At 49.7% G+C, this 24,098-nt stretch overlaps 1 protein-coding gene across 6 annotated transcripts in view; it reads right to left on the reverse strand.

Annotated features, from left to right (window-relative positions):
* The window catches only part of SLC45A4 (solute carrier family 45 member 4), a 129,284-nt gene that overhangs the window by 74,941 nt on the left and 30,245 nt on the right, over nt 1–24,098 (reverse strand). For 3 of the 6 annotated variants that reach the window (XR_011421489.1, XR_011421488.1, XM_070221927.1), the window contains exon 2: nt 9,899–10,529. The exons of the other annotated variants lie outside the window; for them this stretch is intronic. Coding sequence is in view for 1 of the 3 variants with exons in the window: in XM_070221927.1 (XP_070078028.1) it covers nt 9,899–10,139 (241 nt within the window). In the remaining 2 variants the exon portion in view is untranslated. The remainder of the gene's footprint in view (nt 1–9,898; nt 10,530–24,098) is intronic. 6 annotated transcript variants of the gene reach the window in all.

Raw genomic sequence — 24,098 nt, forward strand, 5'->3', positions numbered from 1 at the left:
AGCACGCGACCAGAGGCTGCGCTCCACGCATCTCCACCCCGTCAGCCCCTGGTCTGAGTTCACACGCACAAACACTGCAGGAAGGTGAATTGTAACTTAAATATGGATGCCGCCTGTCATCACTTAATGTCTCTTAAAACGCGGCTGCAAAGTTAGAGCGGAGACAGCAGGCTGCCCAGCCCAGGCCAGGCAAGTGACCCTCTGGCGAGAGACGCTGGGACGCAGCCTCCTGAAGCCTGCATCTGCCGAAGACGTGTGTTGACGCTCAGGAGAGCCGCTCGGATCCTGTGACACGCTCGATTATGACACCATTACTCCAATCCCACAGAAAACACATGGAAAGGAAAGCCGCTACCCTTCAGCAGGCCACCAAATTACCATGTCTCTCCTCCCAGATGCCAAAGGTCGGGTCCTGAGTGCCAGCAGCACTGGCGCTGTCGGGGCACCCGAGCCTGGGGGACCCCAGTGAGGACGTGGGGGCACCCACAAGAGGTGGAGTGCAAGTGCCCAGCGAATAGGGGCAACCGCTGCTGCTGAGGCTCGCCCTGGTGGCCCTTGAGAGGGCTCGGAGGCCCCAAGCCGCTGAGAGCTCCAGAGCCCACTCCTTCCCACCGTGCTGTGGAAACTAAAAGACCCTCACTAACCCGGAAGGCCCAGGGGGAGCTCTCAGCCCCGTCACACACAGCCAATCATACCAACCAGGAACAGAGGGGCACTGCATCCCCCACTGGAAGAGCCACCACTGCACCACTGAAGGTAGACTTCTCTCTCCACCCAGCAAGAGCCCAGCCAATGAGAAACAGCTCAGCCAACGAGAAAGGCCACAGCTCAGCCAATGAGAAAAGTCACAGCTCAGCCAATGAGAAAGGCCACAGCTCAGCCAATGAGAAAAGCCACAGCTCAGCCAATGAGAAAGGCCACAGCTCAGCCAATGAGAAAAGCCACAGCTCAGCCAATGAGAAACAGCTCAGCCAATGAGAAATGCCACAGCCCAGCCAATGAGAAAAGCCACACAGTTCAGCCAATGAGAAATGCCGCAGCTCAGCCAATGAGAAAAGCCACACAGCTCAGCCAATGAGAAGGTGTTGCTGCCCTGAACTGTTACTCTCACGGAATAGACTTTCCTTTAGGACAGCCCTTCCTACTCCCCCCCTTTCTCTATAAAAGCAGCTCCCCTCCTCTGTTTGCTGGATTTGCCTATGGTTTGACATAGCATGCATATCCCGAATTGGAATTCTTTTGGCTATTCTTGAATAAACTCGTTCTGAGCTTTTTCAAGTTAACAGTGCCGTCTCAGGTGGTACTTCACTCCTGACTACAGCGTATCCTTTATCTCCCCAAGAAAGACTCCAGAACTTTCAGTGTCTACTGACACTGACTTCTGGGCAGTGGACAGCCAGCAGTGAGGGGACAAGCCCTCCCACCTCCATCTTTTCTGGGGACCACAATAAAACTACTATGGGAATCCCAATCGTTATTCCGGGGGTAGGGATCGTTATTCCTGCACACTTAGTTCCTCCTCTGAGCACCACCTTGCAGCAACCTTTTCCATGTCCACCCTCCCCGCTGGGCAGCTGTGGGGTGGAGGACACCACATCTTCCTTCTGTGTCCTGAGACGCCAGCCCTGTGATTCCGTAGGTCCTCCAACGCAGCTGACCTGAAAGGCCAGAGAGGGGGAGGTACAGGACTCACAGTCTAGAGATCCATGCGGAGGGCTGGGGATTTAAGCTGAAATCACGCAACATCTCTATGCTCCGCGTGGCACACAGCCCACTCGCCACAGCAGACAGAAAGACAGGGCCTCTGTGCGAATGGATGGCCATTCTGGGAAGGGCTATAACACACAGCAAAACTACTACTTCCACTGCCACAAAAACAAGATAGCTTACCTAGTGTGCTAAAACAGAAATATTTGCCAGACACGGCCCAAGATTTAAACATACCCAATTTCCCTCCCCAACAGGTCAACTCAGCTACTTGAGACTTTCGGCCCCAACTTCATCAAGGTGGGCTCCAAGTGTACCCAGGCCATCCAGGGGCCACGAGGAGGTTCTGTTTTGGGTAAGGTGCTGGCTAGTAACACCTGGTTTTTAAAGGCCTTTTCCCTGGGGACCGCTACAGTGTTTCTCCCGTGCGTCATAGAAGCAAGCAGGTCTGAGAGGACTCGCTATGCCTGGGGTGGGAGCAGCACCCTCCTGGACCTCCTCAAGAAGATAAACCAGGTTTCTGGGCTTTGACAAGAGCATGTGGACATACCAGGTGGCCAAGGTGCATCATCTTCCCCTTCACCAACAAGTCATGTGTTCACTCCTTCCACAAGCTCAAAGTGAGCCTCTCCTGGGTGCCCAGCTCCGCGTGGGGCACAGGGTGCAAAGGCAAGTCCGAACCTGCCCTGAAGGGAGTCGCAGTCTACGGAAGAAGGGGTGCTACAGGAACAAGTCATGGGAGGACCATGCTCCAGGTGCCCCTAGGAGCATCCCAGGTGCTGAGGAGATGTGCATGTGCTGACCACGGCGAGTCTGAGGACAACTGGGCATCCTCGGCAAGCAGGGACTCTAAGCAGCTGGGTTCACAAGCCTGGCCCGGGGATAGGCCATATTTCATCACATCTAAACTGCCACCCACTTTAGAAGTGATTGACTAGGACAGATGTGGGAGTCATCCAGCACGACGGGGTCATCCAGCGGACAGAGCTGGACACTGAAGGGGCTCAGGATGGGGCCTGGACGTGACAAGAGCAGGCTGGGTACTAAGTACTTCAGTATAAACTCTGTTCCAAACAATTCATACATATAAGCCCTGTAGGTGTTTTCAGAAAAGAAAGAGATGCTGGTATCCATAGATGTAAATAAAGCTACAAAGACGTAAAATGGCAGGTTCTAGGATTCTCCAAGAGCCAACATTCGGTTGGGAGGCGGCCCCCCTCCCAACACCACAGAGGAGCAGGGCGGGGAGGAAGTCGGGGGTCCTGTGCCACTTGAGCAAACAATGCAAATGAGAGAAACCAGAAACAGACCTTGAATCATCACCATAAAGACAAGGGTTATAATTCACCACAAAACTTGATCCATGGAGAAACAAAGAGGTGCTGGGCGACCCCACCCCCCCAGCCTTTGTCCAGACCCAGCTTCCCTTGGCCCCCTAGCTCCCGCCTTCCCAGGGGCTGGCCCAGGAGGCGGCCTCCGAATCCTGAGCATTGGGCCTCCCCACAGCAGGCTCAGCATCTGGAGCACACTGAAGGCACCCGAGGCGACGGCACAGAGGCGCCGGGACCCAAGGGCCAGCCGGGAGCCCAGACCATCATCTATCCCAACCTGGTACTTTACAAAGAAACAGCTCAGCCTCCAGAGCACCTTGCAAGGAGCTCCAGGGAGGCCAGTGCGGAGGAAGGCGAGAAGAAACAAAGGGGTCCAACCCCAGTGTTCAGGACACTAAACAACCAGTAGGCATGGAGGGCCTTCCCAGGCAGAGGAGCCTGGTCTGTGAGCTGGCTGTCAACAGCCACTAAACCCCAGTACCACCACAAGACGACAGGCAGTGAGCAGAAGGGACTTCGCCATGAAGCAAAGTCAGGCACCACAGCTGCGTCTGTGCCACACACTAGGGCTCGGGCTCAATCAGGACAGTCACTTACATTTTAAGAGCAGAAGACAACATATCGATTGGTATAAACACACTCATGATAGGATGGTACCAGTTTAATAACTTTAGAAAACTGTCAAAGATAAACGTCATGCATATTCTCAATTAGCTGGCTACTCCTGGATTAAAAACAACTTTTCTGGTAATCTTTACTATGGCAGAGTTTGAAATTAATTACATCTCGTAGTTTTCAGTTTACTGATTTTCAATGGGAAAGTTTTCTTCGGGGAATCAATCTTATGAAAGAGACAGGGCAAATGTGCTATTGTTCGATATTTCAAAACACAACCACCTAGCGGCCGGCCCTACGGCTGAGTGGTTAAGTTCGTGCGCTCCGCTTCACTGGCCCAGGGTTTCACTCGTTCAGATCCTGGGCGTGGACATGGCACTGCTCGTCAGGCCATGCTCAGGCAGCGTCCCACATGCCACAACTAGAAGGACCCACAACGAAAATATACAACTACGAACTGGGGGGATTTGGGAAGAAAAAAGCAGAAAAAAACCCAACAACTACCTTATAATGTAAGATTTTATGCTGAGATATCTATCAATACAAATATGTTTCTTCTACAGCCCTTCCACACCCTCTTCTAACCTGATAAATAAGTTAGGTAATGGGAAAAATACACAACGTTCTGAACTATAAAGGAGAAAACAGTGCAGTCAAATACTAACAGAGCACGCGCATTAGTTCTCTGCACTTAGTGTCTAAGAAACTCCCACTCAAATCAGAGAAAATGCTGATCAGTGTACTGGCTCTATGAGTGTCATTGAAGTGCGACCCTGAGACATAACTCGTGCCCTTGTCGTCTGGACTGAAAGCCCATCTGGGAACAACTCTCGTTGAGCACCATCCCTTTAACCTGGGAAATACCCCCATCCACCAACCCGGCTCTCCTGCTGAACACGGCTGTGCACTGCTCAGGGTCAGTAAGGGTCACTTATCCCCTAGGGTCAGCCTGCCACAGCCACCTATTTACTACAATTCTCCCATTTTCAATCATTATTTCTGGAAGCTTCTATGGAACAGAGGTTCCTACAACTTTCAACAGCTACCTTTTAATAGATAGTATACGTATAACTCACACATACAACAAATCACATGCCACATAGTGGCTTACAACATTATCATCTCACAGTTTCTGTGGGTCAAGAAGCCGGGCTTGACTGGGTGGTCGGGCTCAGGGTGTCTCCCAGGGCCGTGGTCATCTCAAGGCTCACGAGGGGAAGACGTGCTGCTGGGCTCACCAGCTCCACTGACGGGAGGAGCCGGTTATCGCAGGTGGAGAGCCTCAGGCCCTCACTGGCTGCTGGCTGCAGGCCTCCCTCAGGCTCTGCCACACGGGTCTCTCCAAGAAGGCAGCTGGATTCATCAGCGCGTACAAGCCAACGAGGCAGGAAAGCGCTTTCCGAACCGATGGAAGTCACGATCTTTAGTACCTTAGTCACAGAAGTGACATCCCCTCACTGTTGGCATATTGTTGGTTAAAAGAAAATATTTTGTTAAGTTTATCCGTAAGTGTTTAACTTTGTTATGCTGTTGTACTGTTTTAACTTCAGTTTAACCTCAGAGCAGGGGACTGCATACAGGGGGTGGGGATCACTGGGGCATCGCAGAGGCTGCTGACCACAGCAGGGACCCCGGGGACTCTGGGATTGCATTTATACTCCTTGACCTCTCTGGGTAACAGCGCTTTTATTTATTAGGAATAAAATAATTTCTAGTAAATGCTTTTATTCGGAAGGAGAAATCTAAAAAACCGTGCTCCAAGCTTGACCTTAAGAAACTAGAAAAAGATCCTATTAAAACCAAAGTAGGCAGAAGAAAAAAATGAACATAAATTAATGAAATAGGAAATGGACAAACAATAGAGAAATCAATGAAAAAAAACAGCTGAGTCTTTGCAAAGATCAATAACATTGATAAGTCTTTAACCAGACTGATCAAGCAATAAAGACATGATATAAATTACCAATATGGGGGGGAGAGGGAGCATCACTCCAGACCTTACAGACATTAAAAGCTACTAAAGACTAACAAGTGAGTTTAGCAAGATGGCAGGAAACAAGGTCAATGTAAAAATATTGCTATATTTTCATATAGTGATTTACCCTCAGAAACTGAAGTTAAAACAGTACAACAGCATAACAAAATTAAACACTTACGGATAAACTTAACAAAATATGTGTGAGACCTACAAACTGAAAATCACAAAACATTTCTAGGAGAAAGTGAAGACCTAAACGTATGGAGACAATATACCATGTTCATGGATTGGAGGATTCAATACTAAGATGTCAATTCTAAATTAATCTATAGATTCAATGCAATTCCAATAAAAACCCAACAGGCTTTTTTTTTTTGGTAGAAATTGCTAATTCTAAAATTTATATGGAAAAGCGAAGGACCTAAAAGAACCAAAATAAGTTTTAAAAAGTAAAATCAAGTCAGAGAACCGATATTTCCTAATTTCAAGATGCACTACAAAGCTAGAGTAATCAAGGCACTGTGGTATTGAGGACAGACGACTAGATCACTGGAAAAGAACAGAGTCTAGAAACAGACTCACACATATGGGGTCAGTTAACTGCCGGCAAAGGCGCATGGAATTCAATGCGAAAGGATAGTCTTTTTACAAATGGTGCTGGAACAAGTGGATTCCATGCCAAAGGGAACAAGGACCCTTCAACTCCTATTGTACACAAAAATTCATTCAAAATGGATCACAGACGTAAATTTGAGAGCTAAAACTATAAAACTCCTGGAAGAAAACAAGAGAAAATCATACGACCTTGCGCCAGGCCAAGATTTCTTAGTTAAAAAAGGAGAAAAATATCGACGTGCCAAATTTCATCTAAATTAAAAACTTTTGCTTTTAAGATACCATTAAGATAATGAAAAGGAAACCACAGACTGGGGTAAGATATTTGCAGACTTGTATCTGATAAAGGACTCTTATCAAGAATGGATAAAGAACTCTTGTAACGCGATGATAACTTGAAAAGCAAAAATTCTGCACCCACATTTCACCTAAGAAAACACACGAATGCCTGATAAGCACATGAAAAGACGCTCAACATCAGTATTCACTGGGGAAACGTAAGGATGCAGGAGTTCAGGACCTCCTGAACTGCTAGAGGGAATGGTTTTCTCCTATGTAAGGAAACCTGTACTCACCGTGCGACCAGCAATCCCACTCCTGGGCATCTACTCACGAGAAATGAGACACAGGGCCACACAGACTTGCAGGCGAATGCTCAGAGCAGCTTTATTTATAAAAGCCCCCAAATGGAAACCACCCAGATTCCATCAGCGGATGAATGGAGAGATGAGGGGATATGTCCATTCAGGGGACCACCAGTCAGCACTGAAAAGGAATGAAGTACTGATTTGTGCAGTAGGAATGGAGGAATCCACCACAAAAGCAAACGTTACATCAGTGACACCAGACTACACAGGTGCGATTCCATTTATACAGAATTCCAGAAAGGGCAAAACTGGGACCCAGGCAGGCCGGGGGTGGCTGGGGGTGCCACGTGAGGGGCCACTAGGGAGCCTTTCGGGTAAAGAAAATATTCCCGGCCTGAAGCGTGTTGGCTGCTGGACTACTGCAGACCTCTATCAAGCGGATCAAACTGCCCACTTAGACTGGGAGAATGTTACTATTTCAAGACCAGCTTCAATAATTATTAATACACAAAATCCAATAATAAACACTGTGCCTCTGGGTAAGGTAGACAACTTTTAAAGAAACAGACTCAAACCAGAGAAAATGCTGATCAGTGTACTGGCCCTATGAGCGTAACTGAAGTGCGACCCTGAGACATAACTCGGGTCCGTGTCATCTGGACTGAATGAAAGCCCATCTGGGAACAACTCTCGTTGAGCACCATCCCTTTAACCTGGGAAATACCCCCATCCACCAACCCGGCTCTCCTGCTGAACACGGCTGTGCACTGCTCAGGGTCAGTAAGGGTCACTTATCCCCTAGGGTCAGCCTGCCACAGCCACCTATTTACTACAATTCTCCCGTTTTCAGGCATTGTTTCTGAACGTTTATATGGAACAGACGTACCTACAACTTTTGAAAGCTAGCTTTAGTATATAGCATACGTATTATACTACGCAGTAAAATATATTATGTATTATCCCAGACTATCTAAAATCGATACAAGTTTCGTGTCATACGTTAAATACTCAAAACTAAACAATGAAATGCACCAAGTTGTACGGAAATTGAGACTCCCAACCTTAAAGTGAGAAAATTCCAAGGAGCCATGTTAGTGCTAAGGTTCTAAGCTGTGATACACATAACGCATCACAAAGAAAACTGGGCAGGAACAGCTCCCAAATCTCTATTTATGGTATCAACTTATTTCTCAGTGACCAGAGATTCTGAATTTTGTCTTTGTCACCATAACCGTAAGAGGTGATCCATAAACTGAATACGGGCACCTGATTCTACCCACCTCGGCTTAGTTACAACTGCTTTTGTAATGACCTCAACTGCCATGCCAAACCCAGGTCCTTACAACGAGGGGACAAAACAAAAGCATAGGATAATTAACTGCCACTGTACTTCTCCCTCCCTAGGGTCTGGCCCAGTTTCCTGAACACACCAAGCCTTTCTCTCTCGAGGTGCCCTCTCCCCACTGCCACCCCGAGCCGCCCGCTATGCGAGGCTCCCCAGCCGGCCTGGACGGGGCGGGCATAACTCCCTCCAGGGGTCTGCATCTCCCCCGTTCCTCCCTCTCACAGCACCGTGAGAGCAGCGCTCACTGGTCCCGTCCACCCCCTCAACCATCAGACAGGGCAGACGTGGCGTCCTGTCCACCCCCAGTGCGCTGACATGCAGCGAGCACTGCAGGAATGTGAGCAGAAGAAATGCAGAGATGACGAATACAGAGATGAAGAAGGGAACAGTGGCCTATGCTATCCACACTCCACAATCCCAAGCTCTCCAGAAAAGGCTCTCCCTGGTCTGGGGCCTTGTGAAGCCTTCTCAGGACAATATTTTTAAAGATGGGAAATAAAACACAGGATTACAAAGGGAAAAACATGTTGAAATACAGCAACCCAAATAGAATAATATGCATGCTTCTTTATTAACATGTTAAACGACAAGGTGCAGACGTGGGTACAGGAACTGCTGTGACTTGAAACGGCCATGAGCATAAGCGGAATTTCTAGCCACCTGCCACAGCCAATGGGAGATGAAGTCTGTGCTCTCTGACGGCAGCGGGGCCAGTGGACCCGCTCATAACTGAAGGAAACGCTGCATTCTTCAGATCCATACACTTAAACTAACTGCTCCAAACAGTGGGGTTTAGTTAGAGCTCACCAAATAAGAAACGCTTTATTATGTTTGAAGAAACATTCCTAGAACAAACAGAGTAAGTAGATTTTAAAAATATTTTACTAGGCACATGTGGAATTCTAGAATGAAACTGATGCTTTTACATAGCTTGGCCCCTGACCCAGATCTCTTACAAGTTGGAAAATTACAGATTTTTAAACTTCTTTAGACAACAGGGAAAACTGAAACACTGCAACAAAATTCTTAGGGTCTAAGGCACCCCCAGTGGTCATCTGGAAGGGACAGCAGTGTTTTCACAGACTACGCTTGGTAATGCTAACCTGAGTGTGACTGTGAATTACAGTATTTCTGGGAATACCCCGTCATTCAGCCACTTAAAGTCCACAATAAACTCAGATTTAAGTCAACAACAATGGCCATCAGCTAATAATAAAGAAAATAGTTATTCAGTGTTTCCTACAGCCAGGCATTGTGCTAAGCCTCCTGCCCAACGAGGGGCTGCTCCACAGCTACCCTCACTTTACGAGAGGGAGCTGAGTGACATGCAGGGAGGTTCGCCAGCTGGCCCAGGATGACACACCTGGCGACCACGTCCAGGAGGGCTGGGGCACCGCAGCAGGCACCTCGAGGGAGAAGGGCGCTTGCGCAGTTACAACTCATCACCGCCGACTGCACACACGCAAACACTCAACCACCATCTTGCCGAAACTCGTCACTCCACGTCAGCATCTGAGGACCACCCCCTCCCCAGCCCGTTTACAACGGGAGGAAACGGCCAGAGCAGGCTGGAGGGAGAGAAACCAGGACACCAGTTCCCAGGGCTCTTGACGCTTCTCGGCCCGTGGTGCGTGCTCCGCGTGCCGATGTTCGCACGTGTGTTCGCACCGCCTACGCCGATGCTCCGTGCTAAGGCCTCCGAGGGTGCAGGCCGACTTACCAATCTGCAACAGGATCGGCGTGACCAACGCCGTCTCCATGGCGTAACAGAACTCCCTGCCAAACATCACGGCCCCGTGCATGACCCACAGGCGCACGGGGACCCGGTCTATGGAGCCCTCACTGCCGGTCTCATCGCGGGCCTCCGCCGAGCTTCCGTGTCTCTGCAGGGCCGGGAGGGGCACAGGTGACTCTTGACCTTGCATAGATTCTGAGTCGGCATTCTGCGGAGCCATTTTCATTACCACCAAAAATATATATATATTTACTCTATATAAATAAGACTATCAGATATCTTTAAGGATAAATTAAGACGTCTTCTCTCTCTGCTTCAGTTGTGTTTCTCCGGCAAGTAATACTTATATTCCTCTTTGTACAAACAGATATCTCACAACTTCTCACAATCAGATGAGACACGCAGCAAAACAAAATGATTTTTGGTTGGATTTGAAACATATGGCTTGCTGGTTTACTGCGAATTAGAGTTAAAAATCCATAATTGCCATTCAGTTAATACCAGTTTCATCATTATTATTGAAGAGGTGCTGAAGTTATTTTTCTTGCTACAGAGAGGTGGGAAGGTGACACAAAAAGGTGGTCCACCGTTGCTCCCCATCGAGTGACTGGCTGATCTGCAAAAGAGGAAAACAACCCCACCGGAGAGTCAGACGGGGGCGGCCACCCTGCGGCCTGCCACCCCCTAGCAATCTGGGCACCCCATGGGACTGGCCGGCGGTCACTTAGGAGACCACGGACCTCGGATTGCCTCAGTTCTCTGTGCTTATTCTGAGTCGTCTGTGGAAAAAACAAACCCTAATTTCTAGAGAAACGTTTTTTGTATGGAATTTAATCCTGGGCAGGACAGAGAGAGACAGCCAAGGGAAGCCTGGCCAGGGGCAGTGAGCAGACAGAGAAGCGGAGCGCAAAGTGCCCGCTCTCCCCACGTATGGCCAGCGGGCCCAGGCAGGCGGCGGGGACCCTGCGCCAGGAGGGCGTCTGGGGCCCCTTGAGGTCCGCAAATATCAGGATGGGGAGTGAGGGTGGAGGGGCTGGGGAGGCAGGGAAAGAGTGAAAAAGGAAAGGAGATGCTGCCTGGAGAGGCGGAGGAGGAAAGCGCACAGTGGGAGCTAGGCGGAGCAGGAATGGGGCGATGTGCCGCCTGAAGAGGGAGCTTCAATGCCCACCCAAAGGCGGCTGGAGTCAGACAGTGGGCCGTCTCCAGCGGAGCGGCCTTGACCTCTTCAGATTCCAAGACCTGAATACCAGGCCTAGGGGTTCCCGGACTCCCGACCTGCACATAGCATTCCCAGGGGGCTGTGCAACCCTGCCCCCCAGCGCTCTGTTCCACCGTCCTGGGCCCTGTGACCCGGCTTGGCGACGTATTCTCCACCTGCATGAACGCCCCACAGGAAAGCGTCGAGTGCTAAGAATCTTAACTAGAAACGTTCCCTTAGAAGGGCTTTCAGAAGATGAGGTCCCTCTCTGCCATGCAAGGAAGATCCAGGACGCAGGCACACAGCTGCCCCTTCCAGACTCGGGCCTCCAGGCCCCGGGGCTCCGTTCAATCAGAAGTGCACTCAAATAGGTGACCTTGAAATCACACAAAACGGTGTCCACGTTTTATATTAAGGTAGGTCTGTGAGCTGATACCTTACCAAAAAGGTTTCACAACTGGTTTAAATACAAATATTTCTAGTTTATGTTCAGTTCACCAAAGATGATCTGAATTAGCCCCTTCTCTCTTTCTCCCCAGAAGGGACCAGAAACTGCGGGTCGTCTTCATTCGGTCCCCCCTCGGGAGCCCTGCGGCGGTGGGTCCCAGCTTGGCTGCTGGGCGAAGCTGGAGCTGCTCCCCGCCGGAGGCTCCCCGAGGCCCCCACTCGCAATTCCAGCGTTCCAGCGCCTTCTCACATTCTTTTTCTGGCTGCAATTGAATCTTCCCTGGGAATCACAGGTCCAAGCACTCCTCCCTGTACATTTGCCTCGGGTGTGCCCCAAATTTCACTACAATTCCACACTGCAGCCCTTTCTTGAGATTTCTCCCAAATTTACCAAGTGTCCTCTAGCATATAATTAATATCTCAATTAAAACCAGTGTTTCCAAACTGTCACCCTCCTACAATCTTCTTTAAAAACTTACTATGAAACTATTTTAACATATACAAAGTAAAAAAAAATCATATAAAAAAAATCAGCCGGTGTTAAATCCCCAACCTTCTCCTGCTCTTCCTCCAGCCCACCTTTCATGTGATTCCTAAGACAAAAACGTCACGCTCTTCCTTTTTGTCAATCTTACACCAAGATAGGGTCAATGATTTTTAAATGCCTTTTCCACCAGATAGGATGGATCATTTTTATGTGACAAAAGTGTATCCAGACATGATTTAGAAGTCTAAATTAGGGGCCGGCCCGGTGGTGCAGTGGTTACACGCGCACGTTCCGCTTCGGTGGCCCGGGGTTCGCTGGTTTGAATCCTGGGTGCGGATATGACACCTCTTGGCAAGCCATGCTGTGGCAGGCGTCCCACATATAAAGTAGAGGAAGATGGGCACAGATGTTAGCTCAGGGCCAGTCTTCCTCAGCAAAAAGAGGAGGATTGGCAGCAGTTCGCTCAGGGCCAATCTTCCTCAAAAAAAAGAGTCTAAATTGATCAGCTGGGCTTTTGGCAGGAACAACAGTAACCAGTTTTCTAAGAAATCCTAACGACTTAATTATGAACGCCAAACTCTCCTGTCTCTCTGCCCCCGTCCCACCACTGTATCCATCCCGAGACTCAAGTCTGAGTGAAGCAGTCTCTGCAAAGAGTCATTTCAGCAACAGCCAAAAATCAGGCAATAAAGCTCTGTAGCAAGTACACTCCAATTATTTTAAGGCAACGGTTCTCAAATGGGGACAGTTCTGCACCCCCGGGGACACTGGGCAAGGCCTGGAGACATTTTTAGTTGTCACAGCTTGGGTGGGGGGTGCTACTGCATCTCATGGGGGGGGGCCATGGGTGCTGCGCAGCATCCTACAGTGCACAGGACAGCCCCCAGCAGCGAGTGACCCAGCCCAAAATGTCAACCGTGCCAAGGCTGAGAAACTCTGTTCTAAGGGTATTAATAAAAAGGAAAAAAGTTTTCTTTAAAAATGCTGAAACTCTTAGCACATTTTGAATCAATCAACGAGACCATCATTACAAATTCAACTTCACTACCACTTTTTTTACTGAATCGGCAGTCTGTTCAAAGCAGAACAGGGAAATGCAGGTGAGCTCAAGCTGCAGGCCCCCGCGAAGGGGGGGTGGTCTCTAGGGTCAGGTCTGTAGGAGGGAAAAGGGTGCGAGCTCCTCCCTCTCCAGTCAACTCGCCTCCTCCACAGGGAGTGGCATTTCTGGGTAGCTTATCTTCAACAAGAAAGTAGAGTAAGAACCGCTGGGAGCTGTAAAGAAAGCCAACCGTCGTGGCCTCCTGCCCATCTGCTCAGACTCCGGGTGCTCATCACAGGCCTCCGGCTGCGTCTGCTGAGACGTCCGAGGAATCGGCTAAGAGCCCTAAGCAGGATGTCTCTCTTACCTGGAAAGCTGAGGGGTGTAGAGAACTGGGCTCTTAGGGAGCGAAGGTGCACGCTCACAGAGCCATCAGATCAGCACAAGAGGGTCTCCTCTAAAATGGAAAGTCAGCTACCACATTTGAATTACTCTTAAATGTCTGGAGCTCCCTACTGCATTTCTGAAAATGGTCCCAGGTCGGTCTTTGGAAGAGCGAGAGAAGAGGAGGGAGACAAGCAGCTGGACAGTCCAGCTCACGGGGCTTCCCCAGGGCCAGGACCTCCCTCACCTGTGCGTCTCCACGCGCTCAGTCAGGGGCAGGCAGCCACTGCCCAGCCAGCGCAGCCGCCTAGCTCGTCAGCAGATCTGTTCCACACCTCCAGTGCCCCTGAGTTAGGCTAACGGTCCAGGGAACCTGCATTTCTAGATGCACACACAGGTCCCACTTCAACCTTGGCCCGTGCACAGTCTTCTCAAAGAGGGAAACCTGCCACAGGCTGTGGCACGCGTCTCGAGGGCCCCCGCCTGGGACAGTGCTGTGACTCAGTCCGCAGTCTAGCTCCTGTCCTGACACTGTTTCTGGGTGGCAGAGGGAACGAACCATCCTTCAGGGCAGGATGCCTGCCTCCCTCTCGCTGTGCCCTTCACTCTCTCTCCCAGAGCTCACCCAGCTAACCTCGGCCTGCCCACGGCTCTCACCCTCGCCCTTTAATCTGGCCCTGCCAGCTCTCCCAGTCCTGTCTCCTGCTCCACCCCTTGGCTCTCCCACCTTCAGCTCAAGCCCCACACCCTCAAAACTCTTCTCCAGGCTCAGCCCTCGCCTGCAGAGCAGATGTCCCCCTTGTGCAAAGGGCTCTTCCAGCAACTGCGCTTGGGGAACACAGTCCTGCCCCAGGCAGTGAGGAGCTCCCGTGGGGGATCCCATCCCCCAGCTGTCATCTGCTGTCACATCCCCCACTGTGCCTGGCCATATGGCAGGAGCCCAGTGAGGTTACTGAGAGAATGAACAAATGAATGAATGAATGATGATAACCAGCCAACCAGCGCGTCCTCGGGACTGTCTGCACTGGAAAGCCACCCCCACGCCCACCACCCAGGCCCTTGGGTGGCCGGCTGCCAGGGTCTAGCCTCACAGCACGCTCATGAAGCGGTGGGAGCATAGCGTGCGGTTCACCTGCTACTCAAGCAGTCCAGGCATTAGCGCGGCTCCCCTTCCTCAACAGCGCAAACACAGTGGTGCCACGAACAGGTCTTACACGGGGAACTTCACTGTCACCGTTAGCATCTTCGGTTCGTCTGGGTCTCAAGCAGCAGTCAGTCAGCACAGAAGTCTACCCAGCGTCTCACAGCTCTACAAACTGAGCCACGGAGCAGTCTCAAGCTACGCTGGTGACACCCACACCAGCTACCAAAATCCCCAAGGGCAAGCTGAGCTTTTCAAAAGCGTTGAGGCACCTTTCCAAACAGTAATTTTAAGTAAGGCTCAACTGACTAACAAAAAATCAACTCACGTTAGTGAGCGCTGGATTTCTTCAAAGATACACATTGATGTGACTAACCCAGTTTAAAGTCAGGCACCGTGAAGACAACTGCTCATCAGCAGGAGCTCACTTGGCACAGCCTCTGTCTGCAGACGCTGCTAATTCTGCAAAGCCCTGGGGATTTTATAAGCATTTTAGGGGATACCACAAAACCGTTTAAAAATAAAGTTTAAGCATCATACCTTAGAAATAAGGGTCATAACACCTTTGTCAAGGAGTGAATGGGTGCCTAAAGATCTAAACCATGGGGCTGGGAGGGGAGAGAACAGAGAGGACCACAGTGATCCAGCCTGGGCATTGGCCACCCCGAACGAGAGCCAGAGGTCTAAGGGTTCATGCTGAAGAGCCAGTGCGAGCATTTCCGCTGAAGAGCCACAGCTGAAGGGTGGGTTCCCGGGTCCACAGCATGTGGGAAACGCCCCGGCACATTCTGATGTGACTCTGGGTCAGGCCGTAGAATGTTCAAGAAGGCCATCAGCTCCCATATTCCCCATATAGTGTGAGGTTAGGAGCCACTCTTCCTCTTCCCAACGGCCATCCAGCTTCTCAATAGGATTTACTTATAAGTCCGTTCCCAGCACTTTGAGATTTTTCCCGTACCATATATCAAATTTCCAGCTGTGCTTGGGTTTATTTCTCAGTTTCCTATTCTGTTCTACGAGCATGCCCGTCTGCCCACGTCCAACGACAAGCGGCTTCTCCCAGCATTTTCTTACTTACTCCTGCAGGTTTATTTGAAAGAACTTTATGAGCACAGGAACTTTAAGAGCTTGCCTAGCTCTGGGAAAAAAAGCACAAAAATCTTTATTGGTATTTATATTGAAATCCCATTAACTTCATAAATCAGCTTAGGGAGACGCACCACCCTCAGGCTGCTGTCTGCCCTGTCAGAAGGAGGCAGCTGCTCCACCCTTCCAAGTACCCCCCGAGTTGCCGGCCCCGGAGCCTTTTGGGAGAATTTCAAAGGACTCCTTAGACAGGCTTTGCACTTTCTCGTTAAGTTTTTTCCTAATCAGTTTATTTTTTTCGTGGCCACTGTAAATGGGATTTTCTCTTCCCTTCTATTTTCCGCCTGGCTGATCTGCACACATGAAGGCTACTAAGTGCTGGTGTATTTCCCCAGGTGTAATTTACATGCAGTGAAAATGCACCATTCAGTCAGTTTTGAGAAATTTATTATCAAGATGCAGAACATTTCCAATACCCTGCAAAGTCCCCATGTGTCCCTTCCCATCTAATTAAGGCTATTGGTTTTTATATTTTAATTTGATAATGTAATTCCTTAATTGTCTGAGTCAGAAGGGACAAAAAGAGGACTACAACCAAATTAACAACAAACCTACTAACCAAAATATGCACAGTCCCCACCAGCTTAATGGAGGAGTCCGTCCCAAAGCTCACGGGTACACTGTGTGGAACCTGCGCAGCCACCTCCTCGAGGCTGAACTCAGGGTCCCTCTCAGTCTGAGTTTAACTAAACCCCAGCAGCGCTTGTTCGGGGGTGCAGAAAAGGACCCCTGCAGCACATGGCTGCACAGTTCCTGGGCACAAAGGCTCTGAAAAAGTTTGAAATCCTTCTTTTTATAGCCTCTGCACTTATTCTATTTCTAGGGCCCCATTCCATGAGGGCCTCACAGGAAAGGAAAGGAAAGAAGCTGTGAGAAAAGGCAGGAGCATGCGGGGCAGCCTCCGGGCTGCTCTCCCATTAGCAAGCACCTGGGTGCCGTGTGTCATCACATCTAGAGAACCATCGGATACCAGAAAGCCCGGCCTACTGCCCATAAAATGACATCCACAAAGTAATCTCCTTACGGCACGCAAACTGTGTTCTTTAAGGAAGCTATTTTATATAAATGCGAGCGCATTCACTATAATATCTAAAAACATTAAGATGTTTTCTTCTGAAGCACGTAATTTAAAATACCCAGGCCACAGCACGGCAACACACTGAAGCAATTTCAGACAGACAGACCACTCCTTCCAGAAAGCACAGGCAAGTCTCTTCTCCCAACAGCCTCCCCTGGTTATTGAAAAGTGTAGAGAAGTTTAAGGTGTGACCTATTCCAGTATCTTCTATTCCAAAGACCAAAAGAAACCACTTTTCAGACAGGTTTTCCGGAGCACAGAAGGACCATCCCTGGGACCATTCCTGGCCCGGCTCTCGTGCCGGCTGAGGCTTCAGGGACAACAGCTTGGTTATGATTTGCACATGCACTCAGACAAGTGAAACTGCGATTGTTCCCATCAACAACTTCCTCTATTGTCCTGTTTCTAATTTCAGGATAACTGATGCCAAAACACGTGACTTCCTACAATTTGCTATGTGGAAAAGCTGGCTGTAAACTTAATGTCATCACAAAGTTAAGTGCAGAATAATTTTTGACAAGGACCCCAAATTTTGGTTCAAGTTTGAGATTCTGCATAATAGTCACAATGTTCGATAGCAACACAATTACAAAATTCAGTGATCAATGCTTCCTGGGAAATGGTGACAGAGGAGTTAACACAGGTCTGTCCTGGGACTTAAACACATCCTGCTCCTCTGACAGCCTCCTACAAGCACCATGCGCACAGGCACACACTGTTACGGGTGCTGTAGAGGTGCAGCAAACGCTTCCTGCTGGCTAGCTTGTGGCAAAAGCTGTTTTGTCCGCCATTAAAAACAGGCACCCCTACTCTCAAAAAATCCATCACAACTACTAACATTTTTCTAAAACGCCAACTATTAACCTCAGAGGACCCTGTCTGATATTTACTAGTCCAGTCCTTTCCACACCATCAGCACGCTCTTCTCTCTCCAGACGACCATGGCAAAGAATATGGACTGACAGACAACACAGAAGCCAGGGGAACCAGGCAAACGGCAGCAGAGTATAAAGAAGATCAGCTTTTGGACGAAGAGCATAAAAAGATGTAAAATTGAATCAAGCAAGTTCAAAGTATCCTTGACAAGAACGAAAAAAAGCATTCTGGCCAATCTGTTTAAAAGGTTATTTCCGGAAAAGTATTTAAGAAATCCCATTGATTTCCAACATAAGATTAATGTTGCATCAAGAAAATGAGAAGACAGGCTGCAGACCAGGAGAAAATATTTGCACAAGACACATCTGATAAAGGACCTTTATCTAAAATACACAAAAAACTCAACAATAAGCAAATCAACTCGATTAAAAATGAGCAAAAAACCTGAACAGACACCTCACCAAAGAAGATAAACAGATGGCAAATAAGCATATGAAAAGATGCTCCACATGATATGTCATCAGGGAAATGCCAATTAAAACGAGATACCACTACACATCTAATAAAATGGCCAAAATCCGGAACACTGACAACACGAAATGCTGGCAAGGACATGGAACAACAGGAACTCTCATCCATTGCCGGCGGGGATGCAGAACGGTGCAGCCACTTTGGAAGACAAGTTGGTGTTTTCTTACAAAACTAAACATAGTCTTACCATACAATCCAGCAACCACTCTCCTTGGAATTTACCCAGTGGAGCTGGAAACTTACATCCACACAAAAACCTGCACACGGATGTTTACAGCAGCTTTATTCACAACTGCCAAAACTCGGAAGCAACCAAGACGTCCTTTAGTAGATGAATGGATAAACTGTCGTACATCCAGCCAATGGAATATTATTCAGTGTACAAGAGAAATGAGGTGTCAAGCCATGAAAAGACATGGAGGAACCTTAAATGCATATTACTAGTGAAGAAAGTCAATCTGAAAAGGCTACATACTGTATGATTCCAGCTATATGACATTCCGCAAAAGGCAAAACTATGGAGACGGTAAAAAGATGAGTGGTTGCCGGGGGTGTTTGTGGGGGAGGGATGAACAGGTGAAGCATAGAGGATTTTCAGGGCAATGAAACTACTTTGTATGATACTATAATGACGGATACATGTCATTATACATTTGTCCAAAGCCAGAGAATGCACAACACCAAGTGTGAACCCTAGGGTAAACTGTGGACTGTGGGTGACTATGATGCGTCCATGGAGATTCAGGAACTGTAACAAGCGTCCCACTCTGGCGGGAGATGTTAACAATGGGGGAGGCTGGGGTGTGTGAAGACGAGGCTAGGCTATACAGGAACTGTGTGGCTTATGCTCAATTGTGCTGTGGACCTTAAAACTGTTCTAAAAAATAAAGTTTATTAACTAAAAAAAACAAACCAGTGTTTTGTCCTTACATTAAAAAAATAAAAGACGCAATCAAAACATCTGACAAGAAAGAGATTAAGAGGCAGTCATACTGCCTCTAGCACATGTGGGCTAAAGACACACAAGATTAACAACATAAATTTAAATTAGTCATGCGACTTTGGGGTATCCCCAAAACACACGGTTCCTCAACATCCATGTGGAAGAGTGTGTGCTACTGTCTGAATGTCTGTGTCCCCCAGAATCCACATGATGAATCCTAATCACACACCACCCCCCAAGTGATGGATCAGGAGGCGGGGCCTGTGGGTGGGGATTAGGTCATAAGGGCGGAGCCTCATGAGCCCGATTAGTGCTCTTATGAAAGAGACCACAGAGCTCTCTTGGCACCTTCACCACTGAGGACACAGCAAGAAGACATCTATGAACCAGGAAGTGGGCCCCCTAAGACAGAAAACTGGTGAACTGCCGGCCCCTTGATCTTGGACTTCCCAACCTCCGCAACGATGAGAAACAAGTGTCTGCTTGTTTACAAGCCCCCAGTCTGTGGTGCTGTCACATAGCCCACAGGGACTGAGACAGTGAGTCAGGCTGAATCAGGACGGCCCAGGGAGCCCGTTTAAGACCGTCCATTCCTGGGCTCCTGCCCGGTCCACTGGACCAGATCTCTGCGGAAGGGCCCAAGGACCTGCACTGCAACGCACTCCCACGCCACACCGAAGAGTGACATGCTGCACCCACGGCGGCCTCACGTCCTGGTTTCCCGGGCCAGTCCCAACTGAAGAGTAACCCTCCTTTTCACTCTCAACAGTGTCCCAGTTTGGACAGCATGCTGTCACTCTAGATACAAATGATCAAAAGCTTAACGATGACTTAAATCTTTTAGTAACCCAGCCTTTGGGCATTTTGTGTCACAAGACATAGTCAAAGACCCTTCAGAAACCAAACATGACATGCGTCAGACCTAATGTCCCTTTTTATTTGCACTTCTGATCAGTTTGCTGTGAACCTGGAATCGGTGAAGGGGGGGTGGGGTGGGATGAGTCTGTGTCTGCGATTGTGTGTGTCTGTGCTTGTGAGAGTGAGAAGGAGCGAGAGAGCATGTTGGTGTGTGTAAAATATTCTGAGAATTAGGAGACTGAATCAAAGGAAAACTGGAAAGGGGCCCCAGGGAGCAAGGGGATGAAAATATTGCCACACCGTAACAAGTCAGTCTCATTACAGTATTTCTCAATGGATTCGTAACCCAGCAACAAGCAGGAACGCCGGCCTCAGCCCCTGAACCTCCAGCGCTCCTTCTCCTGGTTCTGCTCACTACACAGCCCAGCCCCTGTGCCCTGCTCCCTCCCCCTGGACAGCCCCTTACACACCAGCTCACGGACTCAGGTCTCACCCAGATGGCACCCCTGCCTGGGCCAGCATGGCCTGCTCACTCCCACAGGAGGCCGGGTCACACTGCTCACTGTGGGGCACGGGACTGCTCACCGTCACACGCCCACACCCACCGTGAGCTGCAGAGGTGGGGACGTGGCCCCTCACGCTCCGCAGGAAGGGAGGAGTGCTCCTCTGAGGCGGCCCGGCTCCTCCGCTTTTCCTTCAGGCCCCAGCAGACCTGGGGGCACCCAACAGAAGCATCTCCACCTTTTTCACACCCAGACATCCCAGGGAAGGGAGGAGGCGCTTCCCACAGGAGGCGAGTGGGCCTGGCCCGCCCCCCCGGCACACAGTGGCCCACCCGCTCTGGCCCTGGCTGACCACACGCGCCCGACTGCAGGAAGGGCTCCGAGCGCTGCTGGGTCCAGTAGCTAGGCAGGGCAGGCGCCCAGGGGCTTCGAAAGAAACAAATTCACAAGCACCAGAGGCAGAGGGCCAGGCCAACCCACAATTACTCCATTAAAAAAAGAAAACCGCTTTTTAGAAACCGCTCCCTTCTAGAGAGGAGAGCAAGATAATCATAGAGCTCAAAGAAAATCCTTTCTCTTCTGAATAGGAAGCAGAAACTAGTGTGTCAATGCTAATAAACAGGAGAGACGGTTTTTTAATGCCTTAAAACTGGCATGCTGCAATTTAAGTAAACTTTAAAATACACACACTACTTTAAGAACCATTTTTCAAAAAGTCGCCACACCCTCCAGCTGAATCACAGCCGCTCACAACTTCGCCCCTACATGGAATTTCTCCGGAATCATGAGACTTCAATGAAACCATGAGTCCAGCGACTCGCAGGGTGTGCTCGGCTCTCGGAGCACAAAACACGGTGCGGTCACCTTCTACCGGCGGCGTCCTCCACATCACCCCGCTCCTGCCTGCCGTGCATCTCGGTGCTCCATGTCTGATGCCAGCGCACTTAGTGGACTGGTCCCAGACCAGCTGGGAGGCCTCACTGGGCCTGCTTTCTCGGTGGTAAATTACTGACACTACAAGGCCTTCCCCCCAGCCCAGGGGCTTCCTGGTCCCCCAAGAAAGCAAGCAGACCAGCTCCTGTTTCCACTGCCCCGCCACTATGTACGGCAGGGAAATGCATAGGGAGCAGAGCCCTCCTGGAAAGGCGCCCAAAGGCCTCGGAGGACAGCGATCTTCTAGTCACTGAAGCAACAGGCCAAGCGCAAGATGCTGCTAGAAAGGCTGCCATGCAGATACTAACGCTCCCTGCTTGCAGGGTCCTGGGTTTTCTTTGCTAGCACACCCAGTTCCAGAAGCTACTTTTCCATCGGCAAAGGAAAACATCAGAATTGCCAACAGAGCCACAGGATCTTACCAGGAATTCCTAGGGCCATCAGGACAGGGCACGGCTACAGGTTCCTTGTGGTCGCAGACCTGCCTGGATACCCGAGGACCACATCTCTTAGAAAGGCACCATTCAGTGGGACAGTGGGCGCAGCCCTGCCTCAGAGGGCTGTTTGGCGAACTAACACCAGGTTAACCCCATTCCCGAGCCCCATCCAGCAGCCAGGGTTGGAAAGCTCAGCTTCTCTCCACCAGACACTGCCGCAACCCCCTAACAACTGCTGGGCAGCGCCTGGGTCAGCTCTGATGCTGGCCATGCGCGAGCCCGCGGTCCACTGGCGGACATGGCGCAGGCGGCAGCGCACTCCAGCAGATTCAACTCCACCCGCCCCTGCCCTCCTCGGCAGGGCGCCGTGGCTCCAGACAGCTAAAAGCACAACGCCACATTAACATAAGTAGAAGGGTACGTGTAAGTTAAAGCGGCAAACTCTAGTGATGCTTTTCATGACAAGTCAATATTTTTAATATTGATCAAATCCAAGTTCTTATTTCACTTCCTAAAATTTAGGCGGCCCGGCATCAGGGTTGAAATCAAGCACCTTGTAAACAGAATCTGCCTTCCTCTTCTAAAACAAAGTTACCTAAACGGGAAGGAGAACATGACGAAGCACTCACACTCAGAAAGCAGGGGACACAGACTCACGTAGGAAGAAATCATGTTGAAATGAGGACAAACCGCCCCTAAAAGAACAGACACGCAGGATTCTCTGTAACATTCACCTTTCACTAAAATACAGAAAAACTTGCTCATCTAAAACTTTTTATCCCTGACCTTTATATAGTTGCCCTTGATCTGCACAATCAGCTGAGTAGCAGGGTTTTCTTTTTAATTAAAAAGCAGCGAGGGCTTTCCCCCCGCTTCTTCTCAATGTTCCTCGCATCGATCTGCTAGTTTAAGCCACTCGAGTCAGAATGAAGCTCTGGCTGCCATGGAAACAGCAGCTCCAGAATCCCAGCTAGCCCAGGAGAACCAAGCTTCAGGACCAACAAAAACGCCAACCGGACAAGCACTGCCAACAGCACTTCTCGAACTTCTCATTTCTCCATCCAGGAGCAAGGCCACATCCCAACACCTCAGTCTCTGCCACCCAGATAGGCAGGACGAGAGAGGAGGTCACAAGCTGCCTGAGGACGCTCATTACAACCCAACAGTATTAAGAAATAAAAGGAAAATTCCTCACATTACAGACGCGAATCAAGAACTGACCTCGCAGACCGGGAGTAATCAAGGAACAGCACTGAAGACCACCAAGATAGAAGGAAAGCTGTGGACAGTACTCAGATGTGAAATCCAATCGCAGCAGCTTCCAGATTCTGAATTTATCCTGAGGCAGAAAAGGATGCAGTGGAAAGAAAAGCAAAACTGGACACAACCAGACTAACAACACAGAATTATTTGAATTTTGGTCCATGTGTCACGTAAACACAAAACATCACTGTGTTTAGAGGGGAGAAGAAACCTATTTGAGAGATGTTAAAATCAAAACTAGATTTTTTAAAAAGGTAAAGTTTTGGTGAACGAAAATATGGCTTTGGTTAAATGTATTCTTACTTTCTACGACCATCAGGACAATGACGACAACGAAACCCAGCGCTCTCCACTCGCCCTCCTCACACCCTGACGCCCAGGCTAAGGGTCAGCGACCCAGGGCCGGGACGCGCCACGGCTGCACCTGCTACCAGACGTGGCACTGCTGAGCACCAGAAACGTGGCCTCGTGAAGTCCCCTCCTCTGTCTCACGGAGCCCTCACGTCCCTTACAGTAGGTTTCGCCACAGGGAAAAGGGGGTCCCGAGACAGCCTCATGGGGGAGCCCCCGCGTTCCTCCTCGGTTCCCAGTTGGGAGACCCGCTGAAGGCAGGGGGCAGAGGAGAGAGAGCAGGGCAGCTACTTCCTCTTGGAGAAATGGCTGGAAGCCCAGAGGACAACTCTGGGGGCAGGTAGGGGGAGACAGAGAGTCTGCTCGAGGTTCCTTAGTGGAGCAAATCCACCATAAACCCAGAGACTCTCTCTTCTACTTCAACAGATTAGTGACCCCTTAACCTGGAGGTCTCCCGATTTTCTGTGATGAAGAAACTCAGGTTGGTACCCAAATGACTAATCCTCTGCCACCTGGAAAGGTCAGCTATGCAGGAGCAGCACTGCTGTGGGATGGCTGGCTGACAGCTCA

This window comes from Equus caballus, chromosome 9 (assembly GCF_041296265.1).
Source record: "Equus caballus isolate H_3958 breed thoroughbred chromosome 9, TB-T2T, whole genome shotgun sequence".
In the NCBI taxonomy this organism is placed as follows: Eukaryota; Metazoa; Chordata; class Mammalia; order Perissodactyla; family Equidae; genus Equus; species Equus caballus.